This window comes from Xenopus laevis, chromosome 4S, assembly GCF_017654675.1.
Source record: "Xenopus laevis strain J_2021 chromosome 4S, Xenopus_laevis_v10.1, whole genome shotgun sequence".
Classification (NCBI taxonomy): domain Eukaryota; kingdom Metazoa; phylum Chordata; class Amphibia; order Anura; family Pipidae; genus Xenopus; species Xenopus laevis.
The window spans coordinates 27,290,079-27,304,746 of NC_054378.1; the positions used below are offsets into that span (position 1 = coordinate 27,290,079).

General features: G+C 39.5%; 1 protein-coding gene across 2 annotated transcripts; it reads left to right on the plus strand.

Annotated features, from left to right (window-relative positions):
* The first annotated feature begins 2,078 nt into the window (after nt 1-2,078).
* LOC121393207 lies at nt 2,079-10,637 on the plus strand. 2 transcript variants are annotated; one of them, XM_041561097.1, is made up of 3 exons: nt 2,079-2,728; nt 6,577-6,846; nt 10,392-10,637. In XM_041561097.1, the coding sequence occupies exons 1-2, from the start codon at nt 2,104-2,106 to the stop codon at nt 6,798-6,800; spliced, it is 849 nt and encodes a 282-aa protein (XP_041417031.1). In that variant the 5' UTR covers nt 2,079-2,103; the 3' UTR covers nt 6,801-6,846; nt 10,392-10,637. The 2 variants fall into 2 exon arrangements, with proteins under 2 accessions (XP_041417031.1, XP_041417030.1); XM_041561096.1 differs by lacking the exon at nt 10,392-10,637 and having other exon boundaries at nt 2,081-2,728; nt 6,577-7,571.
* Nucleotides 10,638-14,668: the final 4,031 nt, after the last annotated feature.

Consider the following 14,668-nt stretch of genomic DNA (forward strand, 5'->3'; position numbering starts at 1 on the left):
TGTATAACTATAACAAACAAGGGAAAGTTGTGCTCACCATTATTTTTTAAAACCATTAGGCGGGGGTGCAATGAGGCTGTGACCACAAAATACATATAGTCAAATACAAGAGTCCTCTGCACTCAACCCATTATCAATATATTTAAGACAGAGACATTTTGTGCATACTGCTACTAAAAAATGCCTTACCCTTTAAACAACACAGGGATTGTTTGTCCATATATTGCAATATATTTAAGCTGGCCAACTACGTCAAAGTCATCCCATATCTGGCCAGTCCTACGCTTAATTTTCATCTGATTCATTAAGAATTCAATTGCTTAATTATACATTTTACAAAGGGACTAAGTTTTACCTGCAACTTACTAGCTGCTTTCAAAGTAAAACTCCCAAACTTGGCTGCCCTTTTATTAGACACCAGTGGGATCACCTGACTATAGCTGGGAAGGGTGGGAGCTACAACAAGGAGCTGGTCACTGCTCGTGTATAACTATAACAAACAAGGGAAAGTTGTGCTCACCACTATTTTTTAAAACCATTAGGCGGGGGTGCAATGAGGCTGTGACCACAAAATACATATAGTCAAATACAAGAGTCCTCTGCACTCAACCCATTATCAATATATTTAAGACAGAGACATTTTGTGCATACTGCTACTATAAAATGCTGGCCAACTACGTCAAAGTCATCCCATATCTGGCCAGTCCTACGCTTAATTTTCCTACGCAGCCAAGTTTGGGAGTTTTACTTTGAAAGCAGCTAGTAAGTTGCAGGTAAAACTTAGTCCCTTTGTAAAATGTATAATTAAGCAATTGAATTCTTAATGAATCAGATGAAAATTAAGCGTAGGACTGGCCAGATATGGGATGACTTTGACGTAGTTGGCCAGCTTAAATATATTGCAATATATGGACAAACAATCCCTGTGTTGTTTAAAGGGTAAGGCATATTTTAGTGACAAAGAATGATGCCTTTGATTTGGAGGTTGATATGTATAGATTACAGCGCAAATTGAAATTGCGTGATCACTTTAAAGACAAACCTAAACTTGAACAGAAGGAGAGATTTCGACCAGTGAGCGTATTCGATCCCCCTAATACAGCAACCTCGATTAAGACATACTGTGGCATAGTGCAGAGGGAGAACTCGGAGATACTTAAAGGAACCAATAAGTATTTTTCCAATTTGACCAAACATGAGAGGGATGGCATTACTTCACTGCGAAATGATAGTGAGCTGATAATACGCCCTGCGGACAAGGGAGGTGCAGTGGTACTATTAGATAAATCCTATTATAGGGAGGAATTGTTACAACAATTGTCTGATGGTAATGTATATGAGAGATTGTCTGGAGACCCCACTAATAGGTTCAAAGCTATGCTGGATGTTCATCTGCAGATGGCGGTTTCGGCCGGGTGGATTAGTGGAAATTGTGGCGAATATATGATGAATAAATATCCGAAATGTCCTATAATTTATACGTTACCGAAAATACATAAGGACTCCACCTTTCCACCCGGCCGACCGATCATATCAGCAAGGGAATCTCTGTTTTCCAATGTCGCATGCTTTCTAGATAGTCATTTGCAGCCTTTATGTACTGGCATGAATTCTTATGTGGCAGATACGGCAGCATTATTGGAAACATTGAAACAAATTGACACATTGCCAGAAGACACTACTTTTATGACAATAGATGTCTGTAGTTTATATACAATTATTCCTACTGAGGAGGGCGTGCTGGCATGTAGGAGAGCACTAGAGGCTAAACACAGTGGGAATCCACCAATCGATTTCTTATGTACTCTATTAGAGTTGGTCTTAAAGTGTAATTATTTTCGATTCGAACAGACATTTTATCTACAGAAGACAGGGACCGCCATGGGCTCTAATGTGGCCCCCTCTTATGCCAATTTATATATGGACTCTTTTGAGCACCAGTATATTTATCCCAATTTCAGTCAATATCTCCTTCTATATCGGAGATTCATCGATGATATTCTGATTATTTGGCGAGGGGACCTCAGTAGCGCCCAGGGCTTTGTAACCCACTTGAACCAGTTGTCGACCCCGGTCAGATTTACAGCTAACTGTCACAGTGACATGGTTGATTTCTTGGATGTCAGGTTATTCCGTACCCCTAAAGGTGTGGGGACTACACTTTTTCGTAAGCATACAGACCGTAACACGGTGCTACACGCTCAGAGTTTTCATCCGCCTGCAGTGCTGAAATCAATCCCGTACACCCAGTTCCTAAGAGTTTTTAGGGTTAACACAAATGGGGCCACAGCTAAAACACAAGCCTTGGAAATGAGAGATAGATTCCTTACAAGGGGATATGAATGGGACTTCCTTAATGGAGAACTCGAGAGAGCATGCAAAAATGCTGGAGCTGGACAAGTGGGTGAGGTGACTAATGTGAAAAGGGATGACAAAATGGTTTTTGTGACTAATTTTATGCCTGTGAGCAAACAGGTGAATTCAGTGATGAGAAAACATTGGCCAATATTGCAATTGGATACAAATCTACCATTTACGGATATGTCTCCTCCTATATGTGCTTACAGGCGGGGACGATCTCTGAAAAACATATTAATGGAGACGGATCTGCGGAAGGAGAAAAGTGAAACCTGGCTTAAGGCGGGTAAACTTGGGTGCTACCGCTGTGGTGGGTGTAAAACCTGTGGGTGCCTACTGACAGGGGGGACCTTCCCTCACCCCCACACCGGTAAGAGAATTCCGATACGTCATAATTTGACATGCCTTTCTGAATATGTAGTATACTGTATTATGTGCCCGTGTGGCCTATACTACATTGGCAAATGTGTTACATCCTTTCGGATAAGGATGAACAATCATCGATCAGTGATCCGCATGGCTTTGAATAGTGGGAAAGCTGATACCCCTCTTGCTAGGCATTTTTTGACCAATAATCACTCACTCCCCTCATTGCGAGCAATGTTAATTGACTGTGTTCCACCCCCCAGAAGAGGGGGCGATAGGGGTAAGATCCTACTACAGAAGGAAGCCAGATGGATCGGAACCTTGGACACTATTTCCCCTAAGGGGTTAAATGAGATGCAATCTCTATCATGCTTCCTATAAGATGGCTGTAATGCCTCCTACACCACTGATATTGTTGGCCTTAGTAAGGGTGAAAATATAAATAATCGACTGTAATCTATATCCGCTATAGTAACTATAAACTCTTGGATATTGCCATGAATTCTAGAATCTCCGTAAATTGAAAATGATCTCCCCTAAATGTTTGAAATTAAGGACTATTGAGTCGAGAAGACTTTTTAATGTAATTGTGTGAATTTTTATGGCGAATCATCTGGGTTTCCAGATGATGCCATATGATATATTATATTATGTTTCGATGTGGGCACATGGCACTTTCTCAACATTGCACAGTAGTGATTATACACAGTGTATCTTATAGGACTATCTCACGGATGGTACTGGGGTTTTAACTTAGAGACCATCAGTGGGATTGGGTTCTCTTATTCATTTCATCTTATAATGAAATGGTTTTCACATTTTTTAATCACTTTTAATTGTATTTAATCACTTTCGAGATATTAATTCCCAGTCTATCATACTTCTAGTTAATTTATTATCTGTAGGTTCGTATTTATATGGGTATTTATATGATGAATTGTGTCTTTTAATAACAGAAATGAATTTGACTAAATAATGATTGAGATTTAAAATTTAAAATATGGATTTACTGGTGTTAAAGTTGGTATGCCATGGGTTAAATAGATAAATGATGATGTAATCACGATCACACATCACTGATTGGATTATCACTAGTTAAAATGGGTGTTTCACTTGGTTGCACTATCCTGATGACGGCCCTGTGGGGGTTGAAACGCGTTGATCTGATGTGGGTTCAATAAAGAAACCTTTTAAACTTTAACTTTACAATGGAGCTGTGAGTGCTTTCATCTACTGGACTATATATATATATATATATATATATATATATATATATATATATATATATATATTCCCCACAATCACAGCACTCACGATACGTCAAATCACTTTGCCTGGGTGCAAGCCACAAAGTACTGCATACAATCCTCCAATGAAGTAGCCGCACTCACAGAAATATAAATATTTTATTTAGAAACTGACGTTTTGGCTTTGTCAAAGTTACAAAATGTTATACAAAACACCCTTAAAATACCCTGTCAATGGCGCGAAAACTCCACTCCCTCCCTCCCTCCATGACGAGAGGTGGACCTGAAACACCATGGGATTTATTTATCCGATTTTTATAAGAAGCATATCCCTCGAGGATTCAGGATATGCAATATACCAACGATTGGTCGGATAAACACTGGTGCCAAATTTTGAATAAATGTTCAATGGACTTAATGTTATCAGTCATTGAAGAGGTGTCAAAAAATCTGACTTCTATTCGCAGTGAGCTGGCAACTTTCGAAGGGGCACATTTATCCTGCCTCACTGAGGACAGGGACACCAAGTGGCTAGAGAAATTACAACAACAGCTCTCCCACTATACTATGGAACTCCATAAATTTAAGAAACAGAAGGTCACGACTGTGAATGCAAAACCGATGGGTTTATCGGTGGCTGACAGGTGGAGAAATGGGACAGCCAGGCAGAGCACAGAGAACACAGCCCTCTGGACATCCCTTCCATTTGGATTACTCCCCTTATACAACTAACTCGTCTGAGGCGGAGACACCTGAGAGCAATAGGAGGAGGTGGTACCCGAGAGGCAGAGGTGGTCGATATAATCCGACCAATAGTGAACGAGATAGAATGACACCTGTGACACCATCTACTTCTACTAGCGGTGCGACTTCTTTTTTAGACCGCAGTTCACATATCGGAGACAGGGACAGCCGCACAAAAGAAGGATTAGTATACAAAATAAAAAAGATAGGTAGCACCATCCATTGAAAGAGATTTAGTCCAAAATGGTGGTGTGCAAGGTCAAATATCGTATATGATTAACCAGAAAAGGAGAAAGAAAATGTATGACCCATAGTTTTGCACCTTCCCACTCTTTTAATCTGAGGTCCCAATGACAGGAAAAATAAATAAAACCTAACTTTTATTATTAACCTCTAAAATTGATACCAAACGAAAGAAACATATATTACATTTAATAAAAACAAGGTTAGGTGCGGAAGCTGGATAGACACGAAGTCAGCAGCTACTAAACGGTTTTCAAAAATTTGGATAGTTATATGGGTTTCAATTCACAGTAAGGACTGTTTACCCACGTCTAACTCAATCAGCAGCAAGGTGCTGGTGATCAGCGGTATACTGGCGGACAGAATGGGCCAGAGTGGTATCACAGGTCACTCAGTAACCTAATATTTGGGTTAAGCCAGAGTGTGGCAACACACAGTTCAAAATAACTGTACTCGTGTATATATGTGTATTACGCACCTGTTGGTAGACGAGACTTACAGAACCAAACCAGGACAGGGTGTGCGACCGAATTTGACGAGAGCTGAACAAGCAGCAATTCAATCCCTATCTAAGAATCCAAATATTGTGATCAGACCAGCAGACAAGGGGGGGGGCAGTGGTAGTACAGGACTATAGTGATTATATGACTGAAATCTTACGACAATGGAGATTAAACACAGGTTAACGTGTACATCTAAATTCTTTGTTTACTTTATTAAATGTTCATGTGGATTATTTTATGAGGGTAAGACGATTACTAACTTAAGAGATCTGATGGCCAACCATGGAGCTTGATTCGTCTGGCACTTGAGGCGAGCAAGGCTGACACCCCGGGGCATCACATTTCCTGAGGAACAAACACTCCTCGGCTAGCTTTCGCTGCATGATCATTGATCACATACCAACACCAACGAGAGGGGGAGACCGTGAGAAATTGCTCCTGCAAGCTGAATTGAGATGGATTCATAGACTCAACACCTTTAGTCCATACGGACTGAATGAAATTGTGCCGTACACACCTTTCTACTGGATTGGTAGCAGACAGTGCAAAAGTATAGGAGCCTTAGGAGTTTGCTCCTTCCCATGAAGTACTGGGAAAAACCAATTCTGAGTTTTATATAGTCATGTTGAGATATGTAATGGTATGGGTGGATACAGGGTAGTGAATATGAGATTTCGGGATGCCTTGTTTATTGTCAAATTTAGAATCTGATTATCAGTTTTATCTTTAGGGGAGATTATGCTAGATTGGGGGTTAAGGGGTTCGATGGTCGATGAGGAATAAGGGTATGTAGTAATTTTGGGATGGGAGTGACGGGTTCCCTTAGAGAAAGATATTGAGTCAATGATTAATACCCCTAGAGTATTTATATGTGTGTGTGTGTGTGTGTGTGTGTGTGTGTGTGTGTGTGTGTGTGTGTGTGTGTGTATATATATATATATATATATATATATATATATATATATATATATATATATTTGGAGATATATATATATATATATATATATATATATGTGGAGAGAGTGATTTTTTTTTTTGCCAGATAGGTCCGATATATGATACTCACAGGGGTATTGATTGAAGTGCTTGATTAATGACATTAATTTGTATTTCAGATGATATATCTGTTGGAGGCACGGTTGGTTGCACGGTTTTCATCTGGGGGAGGAAGAAATCACGTTTGGCACCGAGGTTAACTGAAGGGTTAAGTGCAGGAACTGGGAACAACCTCTCTCTGGACGGCTCCTGTCAAAGATGGAGCACATGCGCACTGAACATGTTGTTACTGCAACGATATTGCTGCACGATCCATTCTTCCCACCAGCTCCTACATGACTGAGCTTCTATTTCTGCTGTTGAGTGCAATGCTATTCTCATACCACTAGGTGGTGCACATAAGTATTTATAAACAATTTCTTCGCCAATTTGGACCTACTTTTTACCAGAATGCTGAAACCTGTTCAGTCTACATGTAACCTGCTTTTGTGGAAGGGCAAGGGGATGTCATGATGTCATGTCATGATTGCATTTCACTATATTTAATGTATTTGGGGAGTCAATACTGTATAACGTGTAGGAGGTGCAGGCCCGGACTGAGAATTAAAATAGGCCCTGGCATTTCAGGTACATAGAGGCCCAAACAGCCCCCACCAGCCCACTAAATACTGACTTTCTATAGGACCTTATAGCAGCCCCTCTGGCATTTGCCAGAACCCACAGATTGCCAGTCCGGGCCTGAGGAGGTGGTGTGGATAGTGTTCTTGGAACCGACAGTACCATTATTAACAATTGCATATAAATAGCCTTTAAAGAAAAGCAATGTCAAAATTGATTAATATTCATTTTTTTGTCTGCAATAATCTTTATCCTGGAACCAGAGGTTTGAACCCGTCACAAAACACAGAATTTTAGTTTCTTGGTTCTATACAATAGCAGTGCAGATAGGACAAACTTGCTTAAAATGTGGTAATTTGTTTGGTATAACTACCTGTCCTTTTCCTTAGAGAAAATGTGATGGCATATAGGTCCTTCATTTAAGAGAGACTGAAGCTTATCAGAGCCAAAGTCTCAAGAAATAAATAAAATGGGCATTAAAATATAAAAAAAAAAATGCAGTTGCTCTTTTGAACGTATAGGATTGTGCTTGAGGGGGACAATTAAACGCATTTTTAAAAAAAGAAAACAAAAGGTTTCCCTGTGACAGTATCCCTTTACAACAAAGCCCCCAATACAATTTAAGGGGAAATAAATTTCAATGTTAATCGATCAAAGAAATCTGCACTTCAGAGACACCAAGACAACAGTCTGCTGGAATTCTGAAAGGTTTTACAAGAAATAATAAAAAAAACAAAATCCGGCTGCTGATTTGACCATAATCAAACAGGTCTGTAAGCAATTACAATTAGGCCACACGAGGAGATTCAGGGAGATTTTGTTGCCTGGCTACTAATCGCCTCGTCTTTTGAGCAACTATCTCCCTGAACTGCCTCAGTGTTTTTCCCAATAGGCTACAATGAAAAGTCACCTGCGCTAATGCACACACGGCGATGCGTTTTCAATAGTTGCCTGAAATTGCCTCACTGAGGCAACTTTGGGCAACTGTTGAAAACGAATCGCTGCGTGTGCATTAGCGCAGGCAACTTTTCAATGTAGCCTATGGGGAAAAACGCTGAGGCAGTTCAGGGAGATAGTTGCTCAAAAGACGAGGCGATTAGTAGCCAGGTAACAAAATCTCCCTGAATCTCCTCGTGTGGACTAGCCCTTAGGGTAAGGACACACAGGACGATTTGTCGCCAACGTTTTTAAAAAGCAAATCGCGGCGACATATCGCTCGTTTTGTCTCTGAACAAAAACAAATGAAAGACGCCAGCTCCTGTGCCCACAGCGCGTTTTGTGAATCGCCTGTAGCTCCAAAACGCACTGAGACCCTTTTCCGAGCGATTTATCAGAAATAGCATGTACTTAGAAAAGCACTGAAATCTCCTAGACATGCACACACATACAGATAAGTAGCAGCAATTGTATTCAAATTACAATGAGAACGCAATGACGCAAGAACGTAAAGACGCCAGGTTACAGCGGGAAGCACAAACCGTTTCCGGTTTGGGTGGAGCACGTACCGCACAGAGTAATGGGATACAAATCGCTCTGTGCCAATAGTCGCTGTGAATCGCCTGTTCAAAAAAGACGATCGTCTTGTCGCCGCGATTTACTTTTTTAAAACGTTGGCGACAAATCGTCCAGTGTGTCCTTACCCTTAGAGTCATCCCAATAACTAATCCAAAATCATTCCCCCTTTTCAGCCTCATGATACAGTAAAAGATCAGTCAGCTATGGTAAGAGATGTGAGATATACTGTTTCCCTTACTGTTTCCTTTTCATTCAGCCTTTGGAAAGGCAGCCTTTTCGCCAGCGACAGAAACCTTTTGAACAGTCTGGAAATGGAAATTATGAACCAGCAAATAAGGCAAATTAACCAGTAAGGGTAAGGACACACTGGACGATTTGTCGACAACGTTTTTAAAAAGCAAATCTCTGCGACATATCGCTCGTTTTGTCTCTGAACAAAACCAAATGAAAGACGCCAGCTCCTATGCCCACAGCGCGTTTGTGAATCATCTGTAGCTCCAAAACGCACTGAGACCCTTTTCCAAGCGATTTATCAGAAATAGCATGTACTTAGAAAAGCACTGAAATCTCCTAGACACGCACACACATACAGATAAGTAGCAGTAATTGTATTCAAATTACAATGCGAACGCAATGACGCAAGAACGTAAAGACGCCAGGTTACAGCGGGAAGCACAAACCGTTTCCGGAGCACGTACTGCACAGAGTAATGGGATACAAATCGCTCTGTGCCAATAGTCGCTGTGAATCGTCTGTTGAAAAAAGACGATCGTCTTGTCGCCGCGATTTACTTTTTTAAAACGTTGGCGACAAATCGTCCAGTGTGTCCTTACCCTAAGACTAAATAAGTTCCCTTAAAACTATGTAAATCCGCTTGGAGGTAGAGTCTTATAAGTATTATGGTAGCATGCTGGAGTCCTCTAGTGACCAAACAGAGGTACAGCCATATCTACTTAAATAATTTTCCAGAGCATGCTTTTGAGTAAAAAAGTTTAGTTTATTACATCAATTTTATAAAAAACATTATTAAAGAATCCCCCTAACGCGTTTCATGCTTACCTAGTCATAGGCAATATCTGTCTAGTCGATACATTTTTGTTCCTTAAATACTAGCTCTCATAGTCCCTCCCCACAATTAAACCAATCACAATCTTACACATGTGTTACAAATGCCATATATTATACAGGGCTAATGGATTTAACACTCTTTGAATGAACTATGTGTTAAACCCATCCATATTACGGGGTATATAAAATATAATTTATACAATATAAAAGTTTTTTTGCTTCATATTAGTGTAGTCAAATATAACAAGTTACACCAAAAGCATAGTTCAAACCGAATGGCAACCTGGTTTGTAGATGGAAAATCCAATAAACCTCCCTTTTCTTTAATTTCACTAAAAGGTCTCCTCCTCTAATTCCTATCTTAATTTGTTCTATCCCCTGTATGGAAAAGTATTGTAAATTACTGCCATTGGATTCATTAAAGTGTCTAGCGACATTGGTTTTGCTGCTTAATTTGGTATTACTCACTTGATTAATGTGTTCCCTGATATGTTCTTTAAGGGATCTCGTAGAACAGCCCACATATTGTTTACCACATTTAGTACATGTAATGAGATAAATAATCCCTTTACTGCAACAATTGATATATTGTTTAATCTTAAATCCCAGTTGAGCTAAATTCTTTTGAGGTTTTTAGGTACTTGCATGTAATACAGCGGTTATGACCACACTTAAAGCACCCAGTAAATCTAAAAAAATCCTCTTGCTTTTTATTTTTATTTTCCCTGTACAGGCTCAGAGACAGCAGGTCACCAAGAGTATAGGCTCGTCTTGCCACATCATTTATCCCTGGACCTAAAGCGGTGCAAAAGTCACCATCCGCATATAGAATTGGCAGAAACTGTTTCACTACTTTAACTATCCTCTTATATTGCCTGCTGTATCTCGTAATAAACTATATTTTGCATACACAATCCTTTTTGTATGGTTTATTCTGTGGGAACAATAAACTATCTCTGTGTTTTCAGCTCTCACATAAGCTCTCTGAATGATCTTATTATTATACCCCCTCTCCTTAAACCACTCCTTGATATCATCTGCCATTGTTTTATATTCACCTATAGTAGAGCAGTTCCGCCGCAACCGTAGGAATTGCCCAGTAGGAATCCCAGCTATTTGGCTTTTTGGGTGGCATGAATGCGCATGAAGCAGCGTATTTCCACTACAGTGTTTCTGATAAATTGTTGTATTTATAGTATTTAATTTAGCCACAAGTTTTACATCTAAGATTTCTGTCTTTGAGAACTTATCTGTAAATTTTAGGTTCAAATCGTTGGTGTTAATTCTCTGTACAAATTCTCTAAACTGTAGTTCTTCACCTGTCCAAATGCATAATAGGTCGTCAATATAGCGAATATAAAGCTTCAAATATTGATATCTATCTGCAGTCATGTGGGTCTCCTCCCACCAACTCATATATAGGTTGGCAAATGAGGGATCGAATTTCGCTCCCATGGCTGTCCCACAATGCTGCAGATAGTATTGTTCATTGAACAAAAAGTAATTGTGTTCCAAAAGAAATCTTATAGCCTGAAGAAGAAATTGCTTTAGGTCCTCTGTATAGTCACTATATATATATCCAAATGATAGCTAATAGTCTCCAAACCTCTGTCGTGTGGGATAGACGAGTAAAGCGAGGTCACATCAAGTATGGCCCAGCCATATTCCTCATGCCACACGATTTGCTCCAATTTGCCAAGTACATCTGTGGTGTCTCTTAAATAGCTATCCAGACGTAGTACTAATGTTTGTAAATGTGCATCTATCCATTCATACAGATGCTCATTCAGTGAGCCTATCCCCGATATGATTGGCCTTCCAATAGGTGGCCTTTGAGCTTTGTGTACTTTTGGTAAGTGATAGAAGATAGGTATAACTGGAGATTTAGGTATAAGATAATCTTTTATTATATCATTAATTAAACCTTTGAATAAGCTAACTCAACCAATGTCACTAGTCTATGCAGAAAATTTTCAGGTAGGATTTTTTCCATTAATATGTAAGCTTCTCTATCATCAAGTTGTCTAAGGGCTTCATTTTTGTTTGTTTCAGAATCTAAAATAACTTATAGTCCACCCTTATCTGCATTCTTTATTACTATGGAATCATCATCCTGCAGTTCTTTTAATGCAGTTCTTTCTTCACCCACCAAATTAGAGGACCATTGGACTCCATTGTTATCAAAATGCAGTTGCCAGAGTGCGTCTTCTACTTTCATCTGGTACAAGTCCACCAAAGGTCCTCTAAGTTGAGTGGGATAGAATTCTCTGCGATTTTTAAATCTAGAAGTATCAATTGTTTCTGGAGAATTAATTATGCCCAAATCTTTCTAATTTTTTCCTTTTGTGCATAACATTTCTTCAATACAATTATAAATTGGTTAACATCAAGCATTGTCTCAAAAATATCAAAATTTCTACTAGGGGAGAATGATAGGCCTTTTGCTAGCACTTTTAAATGAACAGCTGACAAACTTTTAGATGAAAGATTCAGTACTTTCTTGGTGTCTTCTTCCTCAGTGCATAGCTTTTTTCCCTTGGTGTTTCCTGTTCTTCTATGGAGTGCTTGGTTTTCCATAGGGATCTGCTTGTCTTTTTTTGTGTCCATTGTCTGTTTTCTGTTCCTGATACGTCCTCTGTTCCTAAAAAAAACTCTTTGAACCCTTTCAGTCTTATTAACCTGTGAAGAAACAGGAGAAGAGCCAGCAAAAGAGCCTTCTGAAAGATCATCCCCCTCCATGCTTGAGAAACTGACCTTTTTTGGGGTACTAGTATGTTTCAAAATTGACCTTTACTCTTAAATTCCCTTCCCCACAAGAGGGCCCATCCCCCTTCAAGTTTAAAAAAAATCATTGGTGGCCAGGGTTCCCCCATACTTTAATCACTTGACTAACAGGCTCGATGGGAAGATAAAACTTGACCCATCCAATCCCTGTGCAGCTGTCCCCCAGTCCTGTCAGGGAAATGCAGACCTCAGAAGGTAGGGCAAGAACTTAAGTGCCTCCTATTCTTTCAGTACTGCTGATTGGTCACTGAAGTCTAAATTAGGACTTAGACTTCAGTGACCGATCAGCAGTACAGAAAGAATAGGCAGACACCTAAGCTCTCGCCCTGACTTCTGAGGTCTGCATTTCCCCGACAGGACTGGGGGACAGCTGCTCAAGTTTTAACTTCCCATCGAGCCTATCCAATCCCCAAGCAGCTTTCCCAGAACTTAGGGACCGAACGTTGGACAATGCTGTGTTACAAATAAAAACACTTTAATTCACCTTTACTAGAGTGTGCTGATCCCTGCATCGATTTTATATATATATATATATATATATATATATATATATATATATATATATATATATATATATATAGTCCAAACGAGTATGGAACGCACACCATAAGTGAAAATCCAAGTGCTGGGTGCCAGTCTGTAAAATTGTACAAATATCCCATAGGTGACGGCACTCCAAAAATAATCAGAATACACTGATATATGTGTATCCTGATTATTTGTGGAGTGCCGTCACCTATGGGATATTTATATATATATATACATATATATATATATATATATATTCCAAGGCTATTGCATACGCTTATCCAAAGGTTACTTACCCTGGTGCTCCCAGAATTTTCGTAATACAATTAAGTAGAAGCGAGTGCACACAGGGAATTTTTCAAAATGTAGTCTTTATTCAATCGATGTTTCAATCCTCTATTGGGATCTTTCTCAAGATAAAACACGTGGTTTATATGATTATTTGCCCATGCGGTCTGGTGTATGTAGGCAAAGCCCAAACTTCGATATGTTAGCGTATGGGTAACCATAGGTCCTCAATCAAAAAAGCATTTGAAACAGGAAATGTTTGGCCAGGGGAAAATCTGATTTGCCTGACAATGGGACACAGATTGCCCACATTTAAATTTATGGGAATTGATATGGTAACAAAACCTGGTGGGGATTGGGGCCGCTTATTAAGACAAAGGGAAGCATGAGCATTGTTCCTTTGTGCCATTTTTAGAACCAAGATAAATTCATATGTTTTTTAATCAGATATTTAAAGATATACATTTCCTTTTTTCTTTCTTTTTTCTCCTTTTTTTTTCTTTTTTGCTTTAGGTTTCTTTTACTAGAAAGTGTAAGTTTGACTGTGATACCCATAATGCCCTATGAGGAAAGTGAGGGGCGGACTGTAAATCACTGCTGTTTTTATCTTGAGAAAGATCCCAATAGAGGATTGAAATGTAGATTAAATAAAGGCTACATTTTGTAAAATCCCATGTGCACCAGCTTCTACTTAATTATATATGTATATATACATATATATATATATATATATATTCTGGAAGGGGGTTGGTAGACACACGTGAGGTCTGCAAAAGAAAAAGTGTGTGAAAACCCGTTCTCCTCGCTGAGGTGAGCCTGAATCCTGAGTGGGAAAGTAAATTGCTGTTCAGTTTTGCTATGGATGAAAGCTGATGTTACTTTATGCTGAAGACTATGTTTAAGTTGTCATTGTTACCTGCTAAAGATACAGCTTGTTTAAGTTTGAATAAGAAATAAAAGGACATTTATTCTACCGCTGTGTTGTGGTCGTAGTGCATAGGCGATCCCATTCCCCTGAACTTTACAACTGATGCTCAGATACAGGCATTTGCACAACAGAAAAGGCCAAAAAGGAAAAAGCCATTTATTTTACCTGTGTTCTCTTATAAGCCAGAGCTTCCTGTTGCTATGGACGGGTTACCGTAGCAGTTGGCAAGAGCCACCATTCAACTTAGCAGAGTGTTGCAATTCAGCAGCAGCTCAGCTAAAGCTACTAACTGAGGTGGTGCAACAGCTCACCCAGGGGAGGGAGCAAGCGGCCAGTAGCCCAAGCAGTTAAGTCATAAGTAAGGGCCAGTAATTTTTTTACAGAAATTAGCCCCCCAGCAATGATGTTGAGGCCATTCTCACTTCCTTTGAAAGAACAGCAGAAATAGAGGAGTGACCCCGGCATAAATGGGATGGCCCTAT

Bases quoted from the DNA above. Each gene is read 5' to 3' on its own strand.
- LOC121393207 (XM_041561097.1), top strand. From the start codon at position 2,104: ATGGTTGATTTCTTGGATGTCAGGTTATTCCGTACCCCTAAAGGTGTG. The intron at 2,729-6,576 runs GTAAGAGAATTC...TTTGTATTTCAG, and splicing joins CTTCCCTCACCCCCACACCG to ATGATATATCTGTTGGAGGC.